The 27,453-nt window shown below is 42.2% G+C and overlaps 1 protein-coding gene across 1 annotated transcript in view; it reads left to right on the top strand.

Annotated features, from left to right (window-relative positions):
• Positions 1-27,453, top strand: part of LOC110960948 (dystrophin-like) — a 221,941-nt gene that overhangs the window by 143,524 nt on the left and 50,964 nt on the right. The window contains 15 exon segments of the mRNA XM_051943268.1: positions 12-110; positions 1,359-1,458; positions 2,940-3,109; positions 3,345-3,462; positions 4,981-5,192; positions 5,398-5,552; positions 6,786-6,963; positions 11,944-12,116; positions 12,210-12,366; positions 16,840-16,951; positions 17,788-18,056; positions 19,133-19,279; positions 22,119-22,181; positions 24,783-24,846; positions 26,343-26,403. Coding sequence (XP_051799228.1) covers positions 12-110; positions 1,359-1,458; positions 2,940-3,109; positions 3,345-3,462; positions 4,981-5,192; positions 5,398-5,552; positions 6,786-6,963; positions 11,944-12,116; positions 12,210-12,366; positions 16,840-16,951; positions 17,788-18,056; positions 19,133-19,279; positions 22,119-22,181; positions 24,783-24,846; positions 26,343-26,403 — 2,078 coding nt within the window.

Raw genomic sequence — 27,453 nt, 5'->3', positions numbered from 1 at the left:
TGCTTTACCAGCTCATCGAGGAAGTGCAAGTCAAGCATCCAGAAGTGGAGTCGGTTTTGGACCGAGCAGATCAGATGTTCAAGGACACTCCTCCCGGCCAACCGATCATGGTGAGGAAATGGAACACACTCAGTCTCATGGCGTGTATTCTTCTTCAGCTGCTGTTAACTGTGAAGGAATCTGTAAGGACAGACATGCAGAATCAAATTAAATAGATTTAATTTGTCAGTTTCTGAAATGTAGTCTTTGTAATGATGAGGAGTGATTGCTAAGACCAGGGGTGTCCAACATGAGGCCTGTGGGCCAACAGCGACCTTCCAGAGGGTCCAATCCGGCCCTCAAAGTGTAAAAATCACAGAGAAGACATTAACTGCAGGTTGTAAATTAGTAAAACTATAAATTTAAAATCATTTCTAGACCATGACAAGTTGTTTGGATCAGAAAGTAAAATACTAGATTGTTCTTTTGTTATTTTGTGTCTCATTTTTGCAACGTTTTGTCATGTTTTTGTCTGACTTTTGTTGTTTGTCTCTTGTTTTTGTGTTTCCATTTTGTCTCACTTGTGTTTTTTGTCTTATTTTTGTCATTTTGTGTTTTGCTTTATTCATTGTTTCGTGCATCCTGTGTGTCATTTTGTGTTTTCTGTCTCACTTATGTTGTTTATCCATTTTTTGTAATTTTTTTGATCTTATTTGTGTCATTTTTTGGTCTCATTTTGTGTCGTTTGTCCATTTTTTGTTGCTTTCTACCTTTTTGTCTAATTTTTTGTCTCTGTTGTTTTGTTTCGTTGCTGTCATTTGTCATTTTGTGTCTCATTTTTGTAATGTATTTTATGTGAATGATAAATTGAGACATAATATTGCTAAAACTGGACTTCTTTTTCGTCAGAAATTTCAGGTTGTCCATAATGTTTTGTAAAAAGATAATTCCTTCATTGTGAATATTTTCAGAGTGTACTTTTTTTTAACTAAAACAAATTCAAAAATTGGAAAAGCTGTGCTTATTTACAGGTTATTATGTTCTGATTTTTCTGGTCCGGCCCGCTTGAGATCAAAGTGGGCTGAGTAAGGCAACTTAACTAAAATGAATTTGACACCTCCGGCTTAGAAGACAATCTTAGCGCTAAATATGCTTTCCTGCTATATTCCCCAGGGTAATGAAATGAATCTTGTCCCTTTTATCTCACTACCAGCTTTGCAGCAAACACTCCATCAAGTCCATATTATGCATTTCTAAAATGTATGTCAGAAAATAGGACACGCGGTTGTATTCTGCTGAACGTTCTCCACCTCAGCTTGCTCTATCAGAATTAAAGCCTTTATCTTCACATGTGTGTGTTTCTGTGTATCGGATTGCAGGTGAAATATGGGAAGCTAAGGGAAGACTGGACAGTGATCCTGGAGCTTTTGCAGCAGCACAAGGAGAGAATGGCTGCTCTGCTCGTAGCCAAAAAAGCCAGTAAGACATCAGATTCTTTAGTGAATTTGTTGTCTCGTGTGTGATTTGTATTCCCCTTTTGTGTGACAATTTTGGATAGTTGTATTATTAAAAAAAATGGCTTCAGGGCTAGGACTAGGCTCAGGATAACTTTGATGTCCTTTGTAGAGGGTCAAGCCTAAAATGTCTCAAACTTTGTTCCACTAGATTTTGTCATTAAGCACAGCATAAACATTCTTAGCATTTCTCAGCATTTCTTATTAATTATTTGACTTTCTTTCATATAGATGTGTGTAATTACAAAGTTTGGACTATTTGTTTGACAAATCAAGAATCGGAAAGATGTCACTTTGGGCTATGGCGGCAATTTGTTTTACATTTTTTAATTCTTAAAAAGCAAACAATGAGATGATTAATTGAGAAACTCATCTGCAGAATAATCCATGATTAAAATAATCAGTCCTATTAAAATAGAGTGGTAATAATCTGATACAATAGTCACACTTTTACTTTTAATGCTTTAAGTGCTTTTCCAGATTACACTTAAATACTTTCACTGAAAGATCATGTATGGTTTGAACGATTACTACTGCCATTCCACTATGTTCCTCATGAGTAGATAACCTCCCAGCCCCAGACAACAGGCTAGGCTAGCAGGAAAGAGCTAGGCGATACTAATCCAGTAGACAGAGCTAACACAAAGCTAGATGAACTAGAGACAATCGATAGTGACCAGGAAAAGGAGCTAACTGGAGCACAAAACTTTCAAAACTATGGGCTGACAATACAAGCAACTAAGCTAGCAAGAGGAGCCAGACATGAGGCTAAAGCTAAGGCCCTTGAGCTAATGCTGGGTGGCAAACAGGAAAAGGCAAAGCTAAAGACAAGGAACAGATGAGCAAAGCTAAGCTAAAGTTTTGACCAAGATCAAGCCATATGGGACAACAAGAGCAGGCTTAGCTAACACTGGCAGCACACAAAGCTAGCAGCTAAACTAGCATTTAGCTGTAGGTATATCCAAGGTGGCCGAACCTAGTCCAGGTTGTTTTTTTATAAAATGATGAAAATTTCCTGGTTTTCACTGTGTTTCATTGGGCTACTAAATTGACTGGCACGAGGACATTATTTATTTTCTAATACAGAAGAGATATTTTTTCTATCATTATTTCATTAATTATTTTTGGAACTGGTCATAATGAAACATGTTGAATAACCGCTGAGAAGCCTATCTGCATTTGTGTCTTTGGTTGTAGATAGTGTTTGGTAAAATGACAATTTTCTATCCATACAGAGGAGGCATACTTTAAATGTATTGAAATTACTGAAAAATTGAAAAACATACTCTTTGGACTTTCTTTAATTTGCTGGGATGGAGCACAATACAAGTCATTTCACTTCAAATTTTATTTCAAATTTTAATTGAAACATCATGCGTACACTGTGGTATTAGTATTTTACATAATTAAGGATCTGAATATTTGAACATTGCATTTGTGTTCCAGATGAAGGCCTGACAGGAAGCTCCCAACCTGAATCCGCAGCGCTGGCTCAGTTCAACAAGTCCTGGGCTGAGCTCACCGACTGGCTGACCATGCTGGATAACATGGTGCAGAACAAGCGGGTGGTGGTGGCCGACCTCGACGATATTAACAGCAACATCAGCCAGCTCAAGGTTAGGACGTCTAAACCCACGGTGGACTGAGTGCTGCTGATGTTTACTTACTGGGAAAACATGTGCCCAGAAAGCAGGCCAACACATTTCTGTACATCAGTATACCCTGATAAATAAAAAAAAACAACATCCAAGACTGCATGCATTGCATTCCAGTTGTTACTTTTATTGTTAAAGTGTGCACAGTAATGTGTTAATTTGCCGTGAAATTAAAACAGTGATTGTGCCGTTTCAGTCATCCCTGCAGGAGATGGACCACAGGCGCCCACTCCTGGAAAAACAAGTCACAGCAGCCCAGAACCTCAAGAACAAAACGAGCAACCAGGAGACACGCAATGCTATTACTGAACGCAGTAAGTTCAATACACACTCGTCATGGCATGATCTCATTGGAAGATGCTGTTTTTGCTAAAGACACAAAGCTACCATTGTTCCAGTACTTTGATAGATTAATGCCAATTGAAACGGAGAGATGAATCCATTGAGTTTGAGTTTTGAGTTTATTTCGAGCTTTTACAAGGTAAAAATTATACATGTTGTGAACAGTACTTTGGCAGTTTTCTACTATTTCAAGATGTGTTGATACAGTTTCTTTGATCCTCATAAACATATCAAACATACAAAAGAAAAAAAGAAAAAAAAAGAAACCCCACACAAAAAACCCACACAAAAAGAAAAACAAAAGCTCGAAAGGGAGTGGGGAGAAGTAAAACTTATTAAGCTCCCACCCCCTTTACACCAATATCTACAAGCTGCATGCAATGTCATTCACTTGTGATAGATGACTGAACACTTCTGAAACAAGAATGTGGTTCACTGGTCCCTTATGTACGCGTTATATGCATGGGACACTTGAATTTATGTAGGATAGTGAAGGTTAGATGCAGGAAAATATGCATACCTCACACACATTACAGAATTTCTCATAGAGGGTAGAGCTTCTGTTGTTCCAGGCTAGGATGATGGATATTTTCCAAGCTTCATTCACCACCAACATTTCCCATGATGATGAAGCATAATCCTAGCACGTCATTCTCTTGTTGAGTAGCGTTGCTGGGACACCAACAGCTGGACAGCAGAGGAAATTAAAGCTGCATCCTGGCTGGTCAGCGAATCCAAGCATTTCCACCAGGTGGCGCTGTGACTAAGAGTGTATTTTGGACTATGTATGTGATGAGGGCCCGACTTAGATCGCACATGTAAAATTTGAGGCAGACTGGAGCATGTACAGGCTAGTTAGATAGTACTTGCTGTCCATCCACCAGGTGGCGCTATGACTGTGGCTTTATATCACCATAAGGATGTGATCAGGGCTGGAGTCTGATCACACATGTACAGTTTAAAGCAGATTGGAGCATGTACAGGCTAGCTACACAGCGTTTCCTGTGTCCTGGCAGATTGTGGAAATGCCACCAGCCACCATTTCCATGCCCTCAGACTTTTAGGGATCATTTTGATAACTTTTGACCACCCATGCCTCGAGTACATCCTAGCCAAATTTCAGCTATAAACCAATGTGTTGGTCCTCCTTGCACCACCAAAGAAGTTGTGACCCATAAGGACGTGTGTAAGGAACGTCTAGATCTTTCGGATCCTGTGGGTTTTGAGTGGATCGAGCTGATCTGGGAAATAGAAAGTAGATGTTGCAGAAGCCCAACTTTGCCATTTTCAACAATATTCCTTCTTTACGTTTTTATTTACCTGTACAAATCCACGGAATCTACCCACCAGTGGCCAAAAATCTCCTGTAATTGTTCCCTTTTTGGATTCAGGCCCTTAAGATTCCGAGTAAGATAAGTCAGTCCGTGGACAAATTCAAGCATGTTATAGGTTTGGTCCTTGTTGAAATGTTCTTTTTTCTGTCTCCATAGTTGACAGGCTCCAGACTCACTGGGAAGACTCTCAGACCAAACTCTCCGACAGGAAAAAGCAGCTCCACAACATGCTGCAGGACTCAACCAACTGGCTGGATGCAAAGAAGAGGGTGGATCCTCTCATCAAACAAGCCAGCGAACGGCTGGAGTCATGGCAGGGCATCACGTACACGGTGGACGCACTGAAGAAGCAGAACGCTGAGCTTAAGGTGGGCCCATGCTGCATGAATGTCTCATCTGACTCAATCTAAAAGCAATTTTTCCACTTTGAACGGGAGATTTATAAACCGATGGTGAAAAAATAGGGTATTACTCATCCACGTTGGATGTCACCAAAGGCATGTAAATGTGTGAGTGAATCATCACATTCATTTGCGTTAATCCGTCAGTTTCCTTCTTTTTTCTCTTCTTCAGCTCTTTGTGAAGGAGCTGCAGCAGTGGCAGGGACAGGTGGATGAAACCAACGGTCTGGCCCACAAACTGCTAACGCTCTACGCCAACGACGACACGCACAAGGTCACCCAGGTCAACGACAACATGGTGGCCACCTGGACGCACATCAACAAACGGTGACCGGACATAGTATTATTATTATTGCTTATTATATAGAAACACTCTCTGCAACTTGTCTGAACACATGACGGAAAATTAAAGAGAACACTGGCAGCATATAGGAACAAGAAAAGCACTCAGAGAGCAGTACTCCACCAAGGCTGCTCAGTCGTATCATTTCTGACTGCTGAAATCTGTCTGTCTGTCTGTTAGCAATATTACTCAAAAATGGACTGACGGATTTGGATGAAGTTTTCAGGAAAGGTCAGAAATGACACAAGGACCATGTGATTAGATTTTGGCAGTGATGCAGCTTTTAGTCTGGATCCATGGATTTGTTAAAGATTTCTGTATCATTGTGAGATAGCGGCACAACATCAATGTAACCATGACAACAAGTGAACATCAGCTGCCTGCGGATGATCACGATTGCGATCCTACTACAAATCCACTGCTGAAGACTTATCAGGACGTATCCGTCGGAAATGATACAAGAAACAGTTGATTAAGTTGTGGGGGTGTTTCTGGGTGTAGCCGTTTTCCTTCCATCCTGACATTAATTTTCAGGCTTTTCGTCATGTCAAGAAACCTCTTCTTAGATAAACACTTCCTGTGCTGCGGGAATTGTACCAAAAATAAAATCCCGTAACATCAAAAAAAAATGCCTTCAAGATAAAAGCACGGATCGAACAGTTATTTTAGCACTAGCTAAACAAAGTCATGCACAAAGTGATGAACTGATCAACAGACCTTTGTAGTATTTACACGTATTTACGTCACACGATTCGGTATCCGTACATAACATACACATGCATAACACACGCCTGTGCTCAGCGCAACGTCAATTTGTTTGTGGGTACATCTATATTAAATGGACACACTCTATCATGCCGTGATTTCTGCCACAATTTTTTTTCAAGATCTCATCCTTCAGAAACGATATGACTGAGTTCTCTGAATGTTTTTCTTGTGTATATCCATGAATTGTGTTTATTTTACCACAAATCCGTGCTTTTCTTGCTTTGTAAGTGTTGTTTTGGATTACTCAAGGTGCTATCTTTGTAAAAAAATGTTTCTCTCAATTGAAAAAACTAAACTAAACGTTCTCCGTAGTATTGTCCTTTGAATGCCATGACATGCTGACAAAGGGACGCTCTGTCTATTGCTACTCTAGCCTGTTATTGCTTTGTTTATTTATGACCCATCAGCTTACGTATCTTGTTAACATGGATCTTGCGCTCTCTCTCCAGTGTTTCGGACCGGGAGGCAGCCTTGGAAGCAGCTCTTAAGCTGCTGCAGCACTTTTACCTCGACCTCGAGAAGTTCCTCAACTGGCTGACGGAGGCTGAGACGACATGCAACGTTTTAATTGATGCCACCAACAAGGAGCAGCCGGAAGCGGCCAGAAACCTGCTGGCTCAGTGGAGGGTAACACACACACACACACACACACACACACACACACACACACACACACACACACACACACACACACACACACACACACACACACACGAATGCATGTGCACCGAGCTCCTTCTTCCTCCGTCTGGTCCCAGGCTGTGCACAGCTCCTCTGAGTGTTTTCCAGTCACACATATTAAGATGTAACTGAGCGACCTGCTTGTTTATTGTGTTACTACGACATTGATTTTCACAGCAGCTCTGCATATTCATCAGGGTGTTTGCAGTCAGCCTGCAGAAACACAAGGCCAAACAGCTCTCGCTCTTTTATTCAAGCATACCTAATCAACACATACTGAACACAAGCCATGAATATCAGCTGCATGACAACACAATGATCCTGTGCAGCTCACTGGAAATAATTTACCTTCTCCTGGAGATGGAAATGATTATTACTGATGATTAATTATGAGTCAAAATGAGTCATTTTGAGAAGTTCATATTCAGATTTCTTCTCACACTGACTTGTTACATATAAATTCTGGCTGCTTATCATAGTGTTTGTGTTTTATCATTATGTTTTACACAGAAAATAGGAGAAGAGCTGTACAGTGCAGAAAAATAGAAGAACTCAGGACATGAGGGTTATGTACATTAAATCATGGTCAATTAAATTTGGCTTTTTTAACAGATGTTTACAATAAAAGAAAACAGACTTAACTACAAATATAAAATAAATGACTGTATGAGTCTGCGGTTTGAGCCGGTCTGGATAAGTCTGAATCAGTCTTGCGTATCTGGACATTGAAATTTGACCCTATTCTTCTTTCTGAAGCTACTCAACCTCTGTCAGGGAACATCCTCAGATCAGGTAAAGGTCTGGGCTTCACCCTGTTGCCTCTCTGTGTAGCTTTGACTGTGTGACTGGGGTCAGTGATGGTCTTGATGAAAAATAGATCTTCTCCCAAGTCTTAATTCTCTTGCCGACAACATCAGGTTGTCCTCCAGGATTTCCCGATACTTAGCAGCATTCATTTTACCCTTTACCGCTACAATCCTGCTGCCGAGAAACATCTATCTTCGTGGATCCATTTTCAGTTTGGAGCAGCAGGAATGATTGACATGGAACAGAAGAAGAGGAATTTAGGAGATCGCCTGCAGGACCTCAAACTTCATTATCAGAAAAAGGTGTTCTGTCTCCGAGCCTATTTCTAGTGTTCATGGACAGGATCTCAAAGCGCAGCCCGGGTGAGGAAGGTGTCGGATATGGGGACCTCAGGATCGCTTCTTTGCTTTTTGTGGATCATGTGGTTCTGTTGGCCTCATCAGATCATTACCTTCAGCAGCACTGGAGCAGTTTGCAGAGAAGTGTGAAGTGGTGGGGATGCAGATCAGCACCTCCAAGTCCGAGGCCATGGTTCTCTGCTGGAAACCAGTGGATTGATCCCTCCAGGTTGAGGAAGACTTGCTTCCCCAAGCGAAGGAGTTCAAGTATCTCAGGATCTTGTTCACGAATGATGAGAAAATGGAGCGGCAAGGCGAAGCTCTCCATCTACCAGTCCATCTACGTTACAACCCTCATCTATGGTCATGAGCTCTGGATAGTGACCGAAACAATGAGATTGCAGATACTTGGGTGAGAAGGTTGGATGTCTGGAGAGAGCACGGAGTAGAGCTGCTGCTCCTTCACGTCGAAAGGAGCCAGTTGAGGTGGTTTGGACATCTGATTCGGAGGCCTCCAAGGAGACTTCCTTTGGAGGTTTTCTGAACACATCCACCTGGGAGGAGAACCCGGGGATTTTGTATCTCATCTGGCCTGGGAACATCTTGGAATCCCCCAGGAAGAGCTGGAAAACATCGCTGGGGAAAGGAACATCTGGAATGACCTGGCATGTATGGATGTATGGATGGATGGATGGTGTTCTGCCTACTCTGTTTAATCGACATGTTCTGCAAAGAAAAGTCCACTCATCAAGCTAAAATCAAGAAAATGAAATCAGTAATGACTGTGGAATCATGCCAGACAACCACCGCTTCCAGTTTTTGACTTCAGTTCCAGACTTCCTCATCTCTCTGCCCCAGCTGGTATGACAGGAATGCTGACATCGCAGCATGAAGAGTTCTCATTGGTCCGTCGCCGCCTGGCAGAGAAATGCAGATTTGCCCCCACTGCGACGTGGGTGTTGAAGGGAAGGCTCTGTTCTGCAAGAGAACATATTCTGACCCTCGGCCCTCACCCTGCACCCACACACAGCTTCTGGTGGAACGGCGCACAAATATGCACACACACACGCACACGCACACACACACACACACACACACACACACAGCAGAGGTACTGGAAAGGAAACACACATGCAGCGTTTTGGAAATGAATTTTTAAACACAGTTACAAATTGATGTCTGTTCATGTTTCCTTGTCACACACACAAACACACACACACACGCATGCACACAGCTCTTTCAACACAACAGCAGCACTGTGTGGAGCCCTGAGATAGTCTTCTGTGTCCAATTATATCGGTGGCTGGCAACGCAGCGTAGCATCCAGTGGGTGCACACACTCTGGGGCTACAGCGCCACATGCAGATAAAGTTTAATTGGAAAATGAGCGCACTCATCGTTTTATGCCCCCTTTCAAGTCCTCTCTGCCTTTTTTTCCTGCTCCTCTATCTCCGTCTCTCTAATTCAGCCCGACTCTTCAGCTCCATCTCCCTCTTTATGTGGAGCTAACTCTCCCTCCATCCCTCGATGACTCTCCCTCCCTTCCTATTCATCTCAAATCTCTCTCACTGTCACACATACGTTTAAACAAAGGGCATTCTTATGCTGCCACACTGGGACCGAGTCTTTTGGGAATAGAGAAGAAGAAGATCATGCTCCCTCTGCGTCTTGATGTATAATTTTGGAATCCCAGAGTAAAGCTTGGAAGATGCTGCGCAGGAAGGTGTACCATGTTCAGGTTGGGAATAAGCAGTCTAGCATTGTTCTTTTGTAACTGAAAGTTCTAAAAAGTTCTCAGTGGGTGTTGGGCTCAGCTAATTTGTGTGAGTTTCAGCTGTCAGTATCATTTCTTTTACATGCTCTTAACGTTTGCAAAATAAGTTTTAGTATCAGTCTATATGGCAAGAAAGTTCAGTGAGATATAACGCTGTTTTCAAGCTAAAAATCTACCAACTTGTGAAAGAGTTCTTTCCATATTAATTCAGTTTCAAATTTAGCTTGTTTTCTTCCCTATGAGGCTTTTCAGGTCAGTTTGGAAGCATTCTCCCAAAAAATATGCTGAAATAATCGCAGGTGACTTAAACTTCAGGTTGGATTTGATACAAGGATCACAGGGAAATCTGTATGGAACTTTCTAGAAATTAATTCAACACAGCAGGTGATTTACTGCTCTACACCTTTACTGTCTTCAGTGCTTTCTGCTTTTTGCGTGTTAAATTGACCCGTTTCTCTCTCAGGTCTCCAACTTCCCCCTAGTGGGGTAAACTTTCCTGCACAGGAAATGTTCCTCTGAAGACACTTTTCATTGCTTTTGTCAGCTTTTAAAAAATAAAGGGCAGCAAGGTAACACGTCCTAGCATCATACAAATTTGAGTTACAACTCTGTGATTGCAGAAGTTTCTCTGAAACAAAACAAAATGTCAACGCAGACTTAAAGAGAAGTAAAGGGACACCTGGCCTCCGTCCATGTGTCCGTCCGTCCGTCCGTCCGTCCGTCCGTCCGTCCGTCCGAGATGAAGGGGACAGCTTTTCTCGGAAACTATTACAGCTAGGATTAAGAAATTTAGTGTGTAGCTTCACACCATGGACACCTTGATCAAGTTCGAAAATGAGACCTGTGCGATAATATTTAACAGAGTTATGGCCCTTGATCACTATTTTGGATATAGACTCATAGACATCACATGTGGCGGGGGATATTGATGACCATGTCGTCTTGTTTAAATGAATTTCACTTTTCCATAGAGAACAGATGTCTTCTGCAGACACATTTGCACTGTTATATAAAAAAACCACGCCTTCATCAATCTATAAAATTAAACCATTCTGTCATTAAAACAGATGATTTTTACATTAATGTTCCTCACAGATTCATTCAGGCATGAATGGATGGTACATTAAGTGATATATATAATGCCTGATAAATGTAAGAATAAACAGCAAGATTACCCGTAATATATTAATGATATGCTACCAACAGAACAATAATAATATCCTGACAGCTGTGACGGAACTCAGTCCTGAACCTGAGGATAAAAACTGTTTTAACTGCAGCTTGTATACTGTGATTTTTTTCTGTGAGACTCAGCTGTCTGATGTGAAGAAAAGTCCACAGTCTTAGTTGTGAAATAAATATTAACTGCAGCTGTCAAAATAAATGTGGTGGACTCAAAAGTACAACATTTCCCTGTGGAATGTTGTAGACGCAGGAAATATCTCTAAATTGTGCTCCGGTACGCTAAAGTACTTCATTAAATCCACTTGCTTTCTGCTGCCGTCGTTAGCATTGCACTCTTTCCTTCCATTAGAAATCTGGAGAACATGTGGAAAGTGTTTGTTGCCCAATACTTGCCGATAGTGTGAATGCAAATGACCGACTGAACTTAAAGTGCCTGAATAATTTATGGTGCCACCTTATAACCAGGCACCTTTTATAAATAATAAATCATTCACTAATGCTTTATGGATTGGTTGTATGCCATTAATGAGATCTGGAGGAGCAAATGAACTCCTGCCCCGTTGGTGATTTCATATTTATCCATAAAGCGTCAGTAAATGATGCATCAGTCTTGGAAATCAGTTAATTACAGCTGATAACAAAGCTTAAGGCCTCTATTATAGCCCAATCCTGGTGGCTGTAGCTTTTATGTCGTAAATTTTTCTCTCAGAACCTGATTCCATCACTGTGCATTCCAGAATTACAGAATTTTTTGGTCCAGATGTTCTTCTACAGACTCCTACTGGTACTTACTGGTCCATGTGTGTGTCTGTCTGTGACCAGGACCTCGAGGCAGAGATCGACGGCCACACCGAGCTCTATCACTCCTTGGATGAAAACGGCCAGAGGATCCTGAGCTCGGTGGGGGAAACTGAGGATGGCGCTATGCTCCGGAGACGTCTGGGCGACATGAGCCAGCGCTGGAACGACCTGCGCAACAAGACCCTGAGCATGAGGTGAGGGAATACCGGGGGCCCAAGTGGTCAAAATGGTTTGATTTTGTACTGAGTTAAAAAAAAAAAAAAAACGCCTAATTTTTGCATTTCAAGAGCCCATCTGGACTCTGAGATGGCCCCCTGGAAGAGGCTCCACATGTCGCTGCAGGAGCTCCTGAACTGGCTGAGGCTGAAAAGTCAACAGCTGGAACAAGAGCCGCCTGTAGGGGGCGACGTCCCTGCAGTGCAGACACAGCTGGACACTCATCGGGTAGGAGAAGCCCTCAAACCTTGCTAGTCTCTGCAGTGTTATGTAGAAAAGTGTAATATTCTGCATGTATTAGCTGCATTAGATAGCTGTTTAATTTTGCTTTTTGTTGAAAGGAAGGTAGTCAAACTTCTTAATTTTTTTCTCACCCCTTACTCTGATTCTGTTTCAGTCTTTCCTTGTGAGATGAACATTTTTCAGTGTTTGCAGTACAAAAATTTGCTGTTTGAAAGTTTGGGGTCACTTAGATATGTGAATGGAAACAAGGGTCCACCTGAGGTCCACAGTTAGCTCCTTGGTCTTCGTCACATTGAGCCGTAGATGGTTCCACTCACATCTTTGTCTCGTGGCCTGCTGATACATCCAACTACTGGAGTCATCAGAAAACTTCTGGAGATGAATGAAGTTGGTGATGTAAAGGGTGAAGAGAAGAAGAAGAAGGAGGACCATCAGCTGTGGAGCCCCAGAGCTGTAAGAGCAAATACTGTGGTCTGATTGTCAGATAGTCAACAGGCCACCAGGGGGCATCCACCTGCATCGCATTGAGCTTCTCACCCCACAGAACTGGACGCATGGGGGTAAATCGACTGGAGAAGTCAGAAAACATGACTGTCACAGTGGTTGGTGGCTTTTCCAGGTGGGCGTACTGTGGTTGAGCAGGTGAATGATGGCATCCTCCATCATCAAGGGTCCAAGAATGGTTTAATTACGGGCCAGAGCTGCTCCAAGGCAAGTCTCTCCAGGGTCTTCATGAAGCGGGAGGTCGGTGCCACTGGTCTGTAGTCTTTGGAGCCGCAGGAACGAGGCAGGACATCTTCTACAGCTCAGGGACGCTCTACAGACTCAGGCTCATGTTGAAAACCTGGGGAAGTACTCCACATAGCTGAGTAACATTGGCTTTGAGCCTCCTAAGGAGTCTCACCAGCTGTCCCCAAACATGGTCAGCTGTGACGTGAATGGCATGAATAGAGGAGGGGGTGGACTCACGAGTTTAGAGAGTGGGGTAATCCTGTAGACCAGGGAGGGGTCTCAGAAGGGTGAAAGGCTGTAAGGAGGGATTAGGTGGTGGTTGTTGCAGGCAGACAGCAGCAGGGTTGATGAGGAGGACAGATTGAGTTCATCGGCCCAGTCCACGCTGCCTTTGACTCTTCTATTCCCAACTGACCTGAAACCAGTGATGGCCCTTGTTCCTGTTTTGACCTCTCTTGTGTTGCATCTTTCCCTGCTTTTCTGATTTTCACCGTCAAGTGAATCCTGTATTGTTCTAACCTCCTCACTACTGCCAGCCCTGAATGTCTTCTTCTTGGCGTTTCGAACGGCTTTGATGTCCTTAGTTCCCCACAGCTTGTTATTTGGTAACAACGTACCGTCCCAGCTGGTACAATGAAGTCCACACAGAAGCTGATGTAGTCTGTGACGCTCTCTGTTCTCGCCCTGTAAGTGTTAGCTGAGGACATTCATGCTGCTCTAGTCTGTCTGTTGGTTGTAGCCAGTCAGTTAGCTTAGCTTAGCATAAGGACTGGACTGAAGTGTAAAAACAAACACGTTCTGTTTGACTTGGAGTTTTGATCCAAACTATTTTGTGGTTATAACCAGTTACCAGCTTGTAGCTAAAAGGTTCTTTATTGTTATTGGTGATCATCTCTGGTAAAACACATTGAAGTGGCTTCTTCAACAATCAACCAAGACACTTGGAGGTTCATTTGAAAATGTGACCATATCAGGGATGAGTGAAAGAACTTACCAGAGTCTTTGTAATATATATCTGTTTTGTTCTTTCTTAGCTTCAGTAACTAGCTTTTCAAGACAACGGTGAAGTACGTTATCAATACTTTGTCATCAGGCTGAGCTTTAAATTAGTTCTCAAAAGCAAAATACTGACCTCCAGTGTTTTATTTTTACAAAACTCCCCACCAATTCTGTCTGGACGAAGAAAATCAATCTGTTCTGTTACAATCTCAACTCAGAAGGAGTTCTCTGCTTTTAGGCCAACGACTTGTGATCAACGCTGCACATTTTCCCAGAGAGGGTGGTCAGAAAATTACCACTTTAATTATTTTTCATAACGGTAGAGGACTGCAGTATGTGTCTGGATTATTGCAGTCACATTTTTCCAACAAAAAAAACCCTTTTCCTACTTTTTCCGTTGGGTGAGACAATGACAGTAGCGGATAGTTATGCTACTTAATGCAGTTCAGTCAACTAAAAACACGAGTAAATGGTTTGGCACAGAGTAATCTACATTTAAAAGCCTACCTGATTCAGCATGTATTCAAGCAAGAATCAATTTTAAATGAAGAATGACTGAGACGAATTTGTCACCTCTTCAATTCGAAGTGTTCGGCTGCAATATAATGTTGTCCAATTTGTGTTGTTTACTCTTTGGAGTGCAGTCAGATGTCACACAGCTGCTACCTGAACCTCATTTACTTTTTCACTGTCATTTGGAAACGCTGCCGCACACTGGCAGAGTGACGTTATTATTCACTAAAATGGATTAAGTGGCCACTTCATTCTGTTGTGTGCCTCAGCAGCGAATTTTACTTCCATTAAACCTCGTGACCATGTGAAGATTCAAGCCCAGGAAAGTTTCCGAAGATAATATGAAGGCCATCGACGAGGGACTTTATGTCTCTCTGACCAACATTATGCAAATCAGAGTCTGAACAAATGGAGTACAGCCCCACAGGTTTAATGAAAAATCCATTTAATATCGACTTTTATGCATAAAAAGCAAACTGATTTGGTCAGTTCATGGATTAAAATGACAAAGACTCTGCTAAAAGGCGAGTTCCTCCACATGTACATTAGGAAGAGGCTTATCAAAGCATGTCACTGTTAATGTAGATATGTTTTAATATGACAGGTACATACACTAAACATCTAACAGTGACTGTGTATATTCAGTATTTTACCACTGAACTTTTAACTACAACCTTTTCAAAATGTATTTTTCAGATCACTTGTTTCAACCTGTAAAACATATGAAGAGTTTTATTGAAGTCATTATGGTACATGTGGTGAGGTCACAGATAAGACCAAGAGATCAAGAGAAAACATCCATCACTAGGCTTGCGCTAACCGATCGCCACAGCGCCATTGGTGCATCGTTTCGCTGGATGGCGCAGTCATTCTGAATCGTGGGAGCCACAGTGGCGCTCCATTTTTCTTGTAAAAAGCAACAAAAAAGTGTTTGACTTACTTTTTCTTCAAAACGCCCGAGCGATAATATAAGAAAAACAAACTTTTTCTCTCAGCAGGCGTCGGAAATGGTCGGAGCCACCCGAATCTTGATCACGCGCCCGGGTCATGACCCGCTCTCGGCCAATCACAGAAAAGCATGCTATTTTTACTGCGTGAAATCTCTGAACGGTGTGCCACAAGGCGAGTCATTTGCGATCAGGAAAAGCGAGAAAGAAAGAGGAGGTTTTTGTTGAGTTTATGCTACAGTTGTCAGATATGGTTCAAAGTATTTATGAGTGAGACCACACAATTAGTACAATTAGAATAATCAATCTTTGTATGTTTGTATTTTGTTGTTTGTTTGTTTGTTTTTTTTAATTTTAACAGAGATAGGTATATTAATGTAATGTAGTTTTTATCCTGACATCAGTTTTTATTTGTATGATTAGTGTATGTATATGTTGTGATGTTTTATGTGGACCCCAGGAAGATTAGCGACCACGACAGTGGTAGCTAATGGGGATCCGAATAAAGAATAAGAATAAGAATAGTGAGGGTTGAAGAATTGGACATAGGAGGAAAAGAAGGTAAATTGGACATGAAATTAAGATTTTTATGGGTCAAAAAGTTTTGATCATGAACATGTTTCATTTAAAGGTTTTTAAATGGTCAAATGCGTATATACATGTGAATGTGTCTTCACCCCTGACTGCCTGTTTTTACGAAAAGAACATTAAATTTGGATCTGTGTCAGCTGGGATAGGCTCCAGCACCCCCCGTGACCCTAGTGAGGATAAAGCGGTGTATAGAGAATGAATGGATGGATGGATATAGACTCACACTACCGCCAGATGTTCAGAGCAGCCGAGGAGTGTCAAAACGCTGAAAATATCAACTTACATACATATAAGTAGAAAAAAAAAGTTAAAATAGAACTGTTTAATGCACTAGAATGCAGGAAAATGACTCCATTTTTTCTGCTATCACTGACACAGAAATTTGTGGCTTTTTGTGGCTCATTGTTATTCTTATGAGTGAGCCACAGTGGCTCTTCATTTTAAATTCCTAGTGCAAGCATAGCGTCAGGAACCACGAACATAGATATATATGAAAAATGTGTAAAAATAATCAACATGAGCAGATCCTGTTTTGAGACTCATTCTGAGCAAAGTTGACTAAAAGATTAAAAACGTTGTGCCGTCAACCCCCAGAAAACATCTTGAGCCTTCTTTTGGGTTGAGATCCATTGTTTAGAGGATAGTTGAACTGAAATCATTGTGTGATCTTTCGCAGGGTTTCAGGAGGGATGTGAGAGCGAAGGAGCCAGTTGTGATGAAGGCTCTGGACGATGTGGGCGTCTTTCTGTCTGAACTGCCCCGAGAAACGCCGTCACCTGAGCAGAGAGGTAGCATGCATTTCTTACATTTTTACAAGCGTTAAGATCGTCTGCCTGCAGCTAACAACCACAGGTAGAACGTAAGCCGCTCTCTCTCTCCTGCAGCACGATGACAGGGTTTGTAGAAAACAGCTGCCAATTCAAACACACTCAGAACAGAAAGGCTGAACTCCGGCTTCTAATCACTGCCACTCCAGGGGAAACTACCTCCTCTTAGAAAATCACTCAGCCTCTGCAATTTGGCCTTCCATTGGACAGCGGTTGGGGACATCTAAAAAGCAGGAGTTGACACAGTGCTTCTGAGTGCATGACATTTTGGCTTGGCTTAAATTCTGCTGACTCTCCTGACAAAGAGCCTGTCTGCACTAGTAGCGTGAGTGGTTCGGTGTAGAAGTGAAACGGTCTCCCAGGAGCTGCTCTTAATTGTCTCAGCCCCTGCATGTGTTTTCAAAGAGGATAAGCTCAAACGGCCACGTCTGAAGTGGTAGCTGAGGATTGAGTACTGTGAAGAAGTGAGGACATTTAACAGGCACTTCATAAGTGTAAATAGATTCTTAATTGTGAAAAACAGTGTAACCATCACTGGGTTAGCAGTCGTGTTTTCTGTTGACGCAAGAAAGTATTGATACAAGTGTAAATACTGATATGTTTCCTGATGGATAACTGGAGATTTAACAATAAAGAATAAAACAGTGTCATCAGCATAGAGACGGCTCTTGAAATAGATGATCCATTTACATAAATGGTGAACTGAACTGATTCTAGCAGGAATTCAGTGCTGGTGTCAGTTTGTTATTCCAAAGACAGATTCTTGTTTTTTGTTTATTTACCTCCATAACTCTCAGATATCAGCCCAGAGGAGCGTGCCCAGAACGTGGGGCGAGTCCTGCGCAAGGAGGCAGACGACGTGATCAGCAAGTGGGACCGGCTCAACGCAGACTCCGCAGACTGGCAGAGAAGGTTGGAGCTGGCTCTGGACCGGCTGATGGAGCTCCAGGACGCAGAGGACCTGCTGGACGGACAGCTGAGGCAGGCAGAGATGGTGAAGGAGGCGTGGGAACCAGTGGGAGACTTGCTATTCGACTCGCTGCCGGAGCACATCGACAGAGTTAAGGTATGACTGAGTTAAATTTAGCTTTCCATAAGGCCTCTGTTTCTTTTTCAGTTTTCAAGCTAAGGTCACCACAGCTAACTGAAGGTTTAGAACGATTTAAGAGAGACAGAGTAGAATCACAATGTTGTCAAACTCGATGGACCACATTTATAGCTGCTGAGGTCTGAGTACACTGTGGTTCTGTTGATCGAATAGAATAGAATTTTGATCTATTGTCACTTAGCCTAGCCGCGCTAGACAACCCACGGCAACAAATTTAATTCTCTGCCAGGGTGGGTCTAGTTACCCTCCATAAGGCTCGAGGCTGGATTCTCCTAAAACTGGCCGGACCAATCACCATGAAGTGTAGAGTCAGAAGGCGGGCGTAACTAAGTGACGACAGAGGCGTGACGATTCTGACAGAAACAACCGGCGCACAATAAACAGTTATCTTTCGACTCGGCTTTGGCCACAGCCCTTAAAGATTTGAAGCTAAAATTCAACTTGAAAGATAAACAAAGGACGGCACTGAAGTGTTTCATTGAGAAGAAAGACGTATTTGGACTTATGCCGACGGGATATGGCAAATCCTTAATATACCAGTTGGCTCCGCTGGTTGGGAAGCTAATGGGACTTAGCCACAATCCGCCGGCGCTCTAGGAACTCCGTCAGCCTATTCATTGCGCTGATTGGTTGTATACCTACCCAACTGCTGCAGAGTGATTTGAAAGACAACCTTTTAGCCCGCCTCCCTCCCTGTCGAGCGGCCCTAGACCTTGTGCCTTCAGAAACATGGGGCTAGCGCGGGTAGGCTAATTGTCACTGTGATTTGCCACAGAATTCGTCAGTCTTTCAGTGCATAACAAATCAATACAAAATGCTCGGATATTTAGTAGGTAATAGATGCAACCAGACCGCTATCTTCTACAGAATGTGTTGGTAAAGCAGGACTAATCAGCCGTTACAGTGACACTTGTACACTACCTTTACACGGCTCAGTCTGTTAGCATCTTCCATAAATAAGCATTAAACAAGCAGCGTGCGTGAGTCTGCCACTGCTAGCACTGATGTTTTATTTGTCTGCGTTTGTGCTGCAGGAGTTCCAAGAAGAGATCGCTCCCATTCAGGATGACGTGACGCACATGAACCAGCTGGCGTCCACGTTTGACCCTCCTGACATCCAGCTGTCGCCTAGCAACCTGGAACGCATCGAAGATCTCAACACACGCTGGAGGCTGCTCCAGGTATGCACTGCACCTGCACGCACACTTCCACAGGTGTAGAAACGCTGAAAAGTATTTTAGGACTGGTTGGGAGTGGCGATTGTTTTGTAAAGCCGTGTGTAGTCCAAGATGACGACGTCAGGGTTCATGGGGCTCACTCTGATAATGAGTGGATCAGGGAGCATGATGTGCTGAAGATCTGGACAGAAATAAATGCTGTGACATTGCAGAAGCTTAACAAAATTATGCTACAGTGAATGTGTACTCCATGTTCTGCTGGTTCTCTTTACTGTCAGTGGGAGAACTGAGAGCTGGAATCACCACCGGTTCCTCCTCACTGATCTCCACACATTTAGCGAGTCGAGGTTCAGCCTCTGGAGGACAGGTGTGGGTCCCAGCATTTGTCGCCTCCATCGTCGTAGAAACACCCTGATTCATCCTTCTGTGCGTTTTCCTCAGAGGAAGTGACGTCAACAGGAAGTTTCTCTTTCTTCCTCTTCTGGATGAGGTTCTTCTTTGTCTCTTTGGGTTCGTATTTGTGCTGCAGTTCTTCTACTCTCAGCTGCAGTTTGATCTTATCACTCTGAGCCTGTTTGAGCAGCCACTTTTTTTGGTCGGGCTGTGTAGATGTAGGGTTCCTCGAATGGCTCGTGCTCTCCAGAGAACGTTCCTGCAGTGGAAACATGGCTGATAATCCGTGTACGGTGCTTTACCAGCATCCGTCGGAGTTTAAACTTTTAAGGTTAGTGTGCACTCGATTAAGAAAAGTACAAACATGCAGATACAAAAACACAAACAAACACGGCACCGGTGGTCACAAACAGTGCAGGGCGTGCCTCCATCATTCTCAGTAAACCCGGTGGCAGCCGCACTGGAAGTCTAACAGTTACTGTAACCAGACATGACAAATGGAGCCAATCAGCTGCCAGGGAGGCCGGTGAACGCCAAGGAGCTCCCGGCTCAGATGTGCTCCACGGTGACACGGCGGTGACAGCACCAGAAGGCCGGTCTCTCTGAAGTTAGCGCCCGTCCAGATGCTTGCACACACACACACACACACACACACACACACACACACACACACACACACACACACACACACATGCCTTTATGTTGTAGCGAACACCAGAACACTGGTGTAATCAGTTGAAAAAGCCAAGGGGAAAGCTCCTTCTCTTCACTGCAAAAACTCAAAATCCTACCAAGTCTATTTGTCTTATTTTTAGTCAAAATGTCTCATTCTACTTGATTAAAGATAAATTCACTAAACAAGAGACATTTCAGCAGATGGAGGGACTTGTTTTAAGACAATGCATCTTAAATATCTTAAGTCAAACAATCGGGAAATTATCTTGTTTTAACCCTCGTGTTATATTGAAAATGTGGAAAATACATGTGTATTTCCACAGTGAAACTTCTGATGTCCACATTTTCAACATTTTTGGGAAACTTTTGAGCATTTAGCAAAAAAAAATTTTTGGAAAAAAAGAAATATTTTTAAAAGATATTTCTTTAAGAACATTCAGAAAAAAATCAACCAAAATCCAGCGAAAGAAAGAAATAAAAGAAAATATTTGACGTTTTACTGATATATATGTAATCACTTTAGATATATTTAGGATTTTTTGGAAGATTTTTATTCATTTTTTGAAAATATTTACATTTTTGATATTTTTTTATTTTTATTTCTTGTCAAATTCGGGAATTTTTTTTAAATAAAATTTTCTTCTTGAAGATTTTGCTTTTTTTTTTTATTTGGGGAATTTTTTGCAGATTTTTTTTTTTTTTTCCCAGACAAGGAAACAGTATTTTTTGGTGCCATAAATGAGAACAGGAGGGAGAAGCTTGACAGCCCTGGTAAAATAAAGCTTTTCTCAGCTAATTTTAAGATCTTAATATTCTTAAAATCATATCTTATTTCAAGTAATCTTACCAAACCACTTTTCACTTGTGCTATTGGCAGAGTTTTTCCACTTATTTCAAGGTAAAGTTCCTTGAAATAATTTTTTCCCCTTATTTTGAGAGGGGCATTTTTTCCAGCATTGAAATGTCGACCAGTGAAACCGTCCATTTAACTTGAAATCTTGAATATTTTTACTAACAGTTACTTGTACAGTACATTTTTTTTGTAAAATTGTTGTCCGTATCCTCATGTAAGTATCACAATATTAAAGTAAAGAAGTATGAACATGATGACTTCTCCTTCAGTAAGTACAGGCTGCACATGCATGGATCTTTCTGCTGACTCATGGTTCACGCTGTATATATAATTGTGAAGGAAAATTGACAGAAATTTGAAAAGATAATGCATATCATCACAGTTTATAGTTTCTAATGACTCATATAACCCTTAATTTTCTTTGATAGAGTTACTGAAACATGAGTCAGTCATGAATTTTGGGGCTTTCATAGATTTTTTTTCATACAGTACCATAAAAAAGTATTTGCCCCCTTTTCAAATTCTTATTTTTTTGCATGTTTTCCCCACTTTAATGTTCAAAATCATCAAACAAATGTAAATATCAGACAACAATAACCCAATTAAACACAAAATACAGCTTTTAAATGATGATTTTGTTCATTAAGGGGGGAAATAACCTGTTGAAAGCTGTCTGGCCATGTGTGAAAAAGTAATTACCCCCTCAATCTAATAGTTTATTTTTCATTTTCAGCCATTGCTTATTCCGTTTGTTTAGATGGTGGATGTTGGCTTCACTTTTAATGACTGTATGTGTGGTGGTGGTGGTGTTCAGGTCGCTTTAGTCAGTTCGGTGTTGTGCCCATAGAGCGGCACACTGAGCTATTCCAACCTGTTCCTCCTGAACAATCCTGCTCCTTTTATTTGTACAACTCTAATTAGGTTACCTTGGATACAGGGGAAAACAACTCGGGCAGAAATGGACTGGGTGAGGTGGACTTGAAGGTAAATGCCATCATTTGGTTTAATGTCATCTTCAGAGAAAAGAACCGGTCATCTGTCCATCACCACCTCATACCATAAAGCTCATGCGCACACACACTCCCCTGACGGTGTGTGTGTGTGTGTGTGTGTGTGTGTGTGTGTGTGTGTGTGTGTGTGTGTGTGTGTGTGTGTGTGTGTGTGTGTGTGTGTGTGTGTGTGTGTGTGTGTGTGTGTGTGTGGTTAGATGTTTGATCATCTCAGCTTCAACACTTGTGTCAGAGAAAGTTGAGATGCTTTTAAGCTTCCAAAGATTTACTGTTTTGTTTTTTGTTTTTTTTTGCTTCCCGGAACAAAAATTAGTCCCTAATCAGTTTGATTGGATTCAATTAGCTCGGTGAACGCCAGGTCAGGAAGCATCAGTGATTACAGACACACAGCTGCTCCTCTGGGGCTTTCAGGATGCAGCTTACTGGCAAGTGTTGGAACTGGACCACGAGCATCATCTGCTGTTTGATCCATCATCGGATTAGAAAGACTTAATGAAGCCGTGACTTCTGGTAAAGCTGGGCTAACTGCTCCCTGTTGTTCCAGTCTTTATGCTAAGTTAAACCAATGAAACTGTGTTTTGGTGTCATCATTCTTCCTATTTGAGTTTGAGCAAGGAAGTAAATAATCCATCCACCCATTCTCTCTATCCACCGCTTTATCCTCACTGGGGTCATGGGGGGTGCTGGAGTCTATCCCAGCTGACTCGGGTGAAGGCAGGGGACACCCTGGACAGGTCACCAGTCTGTCACAGGGCTACATATACAGACACACAATCACACTCACATTCACACCTACGGACAATTTAGAGTAACCAATTAACCTCAGCATATTTTTGGACTGTGGGAGGAAGCCGGAGTACCCAGAGAAAACCCACACATGCACAGGGAGAACATGCAAACTCCATGCAGAAAGATCCTAGGCGCAGGCCGGGATTTGAACCGGGGATCTTCTTGCTGCAAGGCGAAAGTGCTAACCACTACGGCACTGTGCAGCCCAAGTAAATAATCATGTTTTTGAATTACTTTGCATTAAACTGTACAGTAAATCTGTCAAAATATACCTGCAGATGTGACATCAGCAGGACATGTGAGCTTATTTTGGTGTGCAGAGATCATTTCTCCTCTATTCTGATCATACAAAACACTTGTTCTCTGCTTCAGTGTGTCAAATACTTCAAACAACAAGTCCTCAAATTCATACAACCGAACGGTCGTATGTAACGTGCACCGGAATACGACCCATGAGAGCGTATTTACGTTAGCGCCCCTACGGGGAAAAGGAACGCATTTGGGATTTAATTCGAGAAACGGCTTTTCCCTCGCGAAACGGCTTCTTCCTCACTTTTCCAGCACGGGTTTAGGTTTAGGGTTATGGTTATGGTTAGGGTGAGGGAAAGAGATAGGGATAGTGTTAAGATAAAAGTTTGTTCATGGTGACGTTTCACCTGCGACACCGGAGTGTCGATATTTATTCAACCGCCAGAGGTCGCATAGTCAAAACGTAACACTGGGTCATAATACGGGCGTGTACAGACGACCTATGTGGTCGTTTTTGGTTTGAGGACAGGCTGTCAAATAAGGCTAATGATCAGAGGTAAATATCGGATTTTCAATGTCAAGAAAAACACTACGAGGTTTCTGTTTTCTTTTCAGATCGGTGATAGGTCAACAGTTTTTAGTCGAGATGGGAATCTGTAAGTCAGGAGACAAATATCTGTACCCTGCCTCTGTGTACCTACATAGCTGTGCTGATTTGGCTCAGTTATCTCAGCTCCATCTAGACAGGCAGAGCTAAAGGAGGCTTCCAGGACGCTGCACCCTCTAATTCCTGCACTGCAAATTCAGTTATCCTCTCCATTCTCATCTTTGTGCCTCCTACCGTCCTCCATCGTCTCCCTCCATCTTCTGCGATGTCTTTGTGAGAGTAGATCATGTGCCTCACATTATAAAACGCCACATTAATGTTCGCAAAGATTACCATTTCCCAGACATATGTTTCTTCTTTGCCATGTTGGAGAAAATGATATCTTGTATAATTTGAGTCATAGAACAGATTTGTAAAGAAGATCACATCAATGCTAGAACTCAGTAGATAAAGTTGTACCTTCACACCATTAAAAGACTTTCTGTTCCTGCTGACCCAATGAGAAAAATATTCGACCTTAAGATGTATTTTTTGGCGACCAAATGGCATCTAAATTAGCAATCAGTACAAAGGTGCAGCATAATACGAGCACAAACACTACCGTTCAAAGGTTTGGGGTCACTTAGAAATGTCCTTATTTTTGAATGAACAGCAGTTTGTTTGTTTTTTTTCAATCAGTCTGGATGACCCCAAACTTTTGAACGGAATCACCATCTGGAACAATAAGTGAGCACATCCTCTGCTTCTGTAAGCTCCAACCTTCAACCCAGATTGAAGTCATATGAATCTACCTTTAAATCAGATGATTAAATGCATTAATTTAGGAGATGCATTTGTTGTTTGGATTCCAGTTCCAGTATTGATAATAACAGTAGGACAGAAACCTAGCCATTTAACCATCTTCATGGGTTTCCCTTCTTTCTCCCTCAGATGTCCATCAAAGAGCATCTGAAGCAGCTTACTGATGCTCACAGAGACTTTGGCCTTGTGCACGGTGGGTATAACACAAACAATTATACACCTACCTGCTTACATCAGACAGCAAAGAGATACTCAAGAGGCACGCAATGGTTGTGAGTGCAAGTCAGTGAGAGTCAAAGTATATGGTGGGTAGCATCACCCGGTCGTTCTTAATAAGTGATAGAGAGAGAGAGTGGCATAGCAGTCAACTGTCAACAGGCCAGCAACTGATAAAGGACAACAGGGAGAGAGAAAACAGAGACTATGAGGGCTTTCCATATTATTTCGTAGGTCAGAAAAATGCAAGCCACCATGCTTTTCTGGCTAGTCTGATCCACAATCCTTAGCACAGTTGTATCACATACGTCACAGTCTCTGGCACAGATATAGCATGTTTGAGCACACTAGGGCTGGTCCGAATAGTGGTTACTGGTCTCCGGATATTCAGGCCCTGTTAAAGACGAATATCCAAATATTCGTTCCGCCCCGTAACGTCCGACAGGGGTGGTGGGGTGGCTGAGATGGCCCGAACATTCGGATGGATTCGTCTGGTCTCCCGGACCGGAGGAGACCCGCCTGAGTATTTGGATCCATTTGTCTGGTCTGCCGGACGCACATTTTGCCCACTGTCTTTGTTTTGTCTTCAGTTAAACTGAAGAATTCCCAAACAGCGGAGGTCTTCGGCATCTTGTCTTGTGTTTATGCAACAAAGTGAAGCGTGACGTCAGAGTCTGCAGCAACCCGGACATTTGGGTGGTGGTAACAAACACGAATGGATGAGCTGAGGTGAGCCGAACACGACGGGATGAGCCGATGTGGGCCGAAGGCGAAGGGAAGACGGTAACACCGAATAATCGTTCCGCCCGGTAACGTCTGACCGGGAGGGTGGGGGGGCGGGCGAATATTCGGATACCAAAATTAATATCCGGATACCGCCGTAGCAAACGAATATTCGGATATTTGGGATATTCGGGTCCAGCCCTACAGCACACATACAAGTGACAGCTCATTTTGTACTACAGACTGTAACTGGTGCTCCAGTTGTATGCATAATGCCTGAAACGGTATATAAGGGCACTGAAAGTAAAAAGAGTATGCGCTCTGGACTCGTGGAGCTCGTTGGGTGGGTTTTTAGCTTTATCTCTAAATTCCAATGTGACCCCAGCGCTCATTTATTGTTGCAACAGATTCACACAAGATCAGGGTTATTGTTGTGTTGACCTCACAGATGCTAAAATGTGTCTCAGAAAACACTTTCAAGTACACATTTTGTAATATACTCGTGCATTTCATTAGTCTTTCATGGATCATTTACTGTTCACTAACCCCCGCTATCCAGGCCTGTTAAGGTTGTATGGGACTGCAGTAGGAGTTTGAAGATTTGTGCATTTTTATTTATCATTTGTAAAACCAAAAAATCAGGAGGAAGTGTGAGAAGTACGTAGACTAAACAGTTTATTTATCTGCTCCAATATGAGCTGCAGTGAAATGGTGTTTTTTTGTCTTCTTCTCTTCTCTTTGTCAATGCAGGATCTGTAAAGAGCCCCTTTGAGCAGGGCGTCTCCCCAAACAACGTGCCCTATTACATCAAGTAAGTGCCTCTGAGCTGTGGAGCAGACACAAATGAGTGTGCTTTGCATTGCTATTACACACATGTCCAGCCTTAGCTAGCATGGTGGACTGATGCCGGTACCGGCAGGCGGGGTCTCATTTCTCCACCGATGTGAGAACTTCCATTGAATTTCAAAACCGCAGAGATACATTGACAGAATTTAATGATGCTAGAAAATGGAACAACAATAAGAAAAACAATTATAAATGTATTTAAAAGCAATGCCAGTATCAATGAATAATAAATACATAATCAATAAGAACACTGGAACTGTCTAATGATATTTACAAATGCAGGAATAAAGGAGCATGTCATCTGCATAAAGACTGACGTTAACAGTGTGGAGGTAATTTTGTTTATGTAAGTCGTAAATAAAGCAGTTCGAAGGGCAGAATATTGGGGAACTGTCTTTCCAACAGGGGAAAAACGGACTCCAATTGGTCAGGGAGAGATTTTAAAAATCCACAAGCAGCTACATTGACCAAAACTGAGAAAACAAAGTTGTTGTTTAAGCATAGAATGGTCAACTGTGTGCTTGAATCAATAATGTGCAGCACAGTGTATTTTGATGTCCAACGCTGAGACTATATTATTATGTCTAAAGCCAGAATAAAATATGAAAAACATAGACAGGAATGATGCAAGAGGTAATGAGATTAAAGGAGAAATGAAAACTCTGTCAGTCTGCCAGAGGGTTTCTGTGCCTCCTGTAATTTTGGTCTTTAACTCTTAAATGGGATTAAAAGAAAAGTCTGATGTTATTCTAGATGCTTTTTTGTCAACAAATCCAATGAAAAGACCCACACAGTGTATTATTTACTCCGTCTCTGTGGCTGTCGACTCCAAACTTACTGGTTCCTACTGGAGGCATAAACAGACTTTTTCAAAGCTCAGTTACTTCACCAGGAGAGAACGGTGTAATTGTTCTACATTTTAATGCTCCAGTGAAGCAGTTCCCAAACTTTTTACTCCTAAAATAGTTGTACCACAGACTTCCATAGGTGGTTGAAGCATACACTGATACACTAA

The sequence above is a fragment of the Acanthochromis polyacanthus genome, chromosome 22 (assembly GCF_021347895.1).
Source record: "Acanthochromis polyacanthus isolate Apoly-LR-REF ecotype Palm Island chromosome 22, KAUST_Apoly_ChrSc, whole genome shotgun sequence".
Classification (NCBI taxonomy): Eukaryota; Metazoa; Chordata; class Actinopteri; family Pomacentridae; genus Acanthochromis; species Acanthochromis polyacanthus.
Note: the sequence above shows the minus strand (reverse complement) of the source record. Positions and strands in the feature narration are given on the sequence as shown.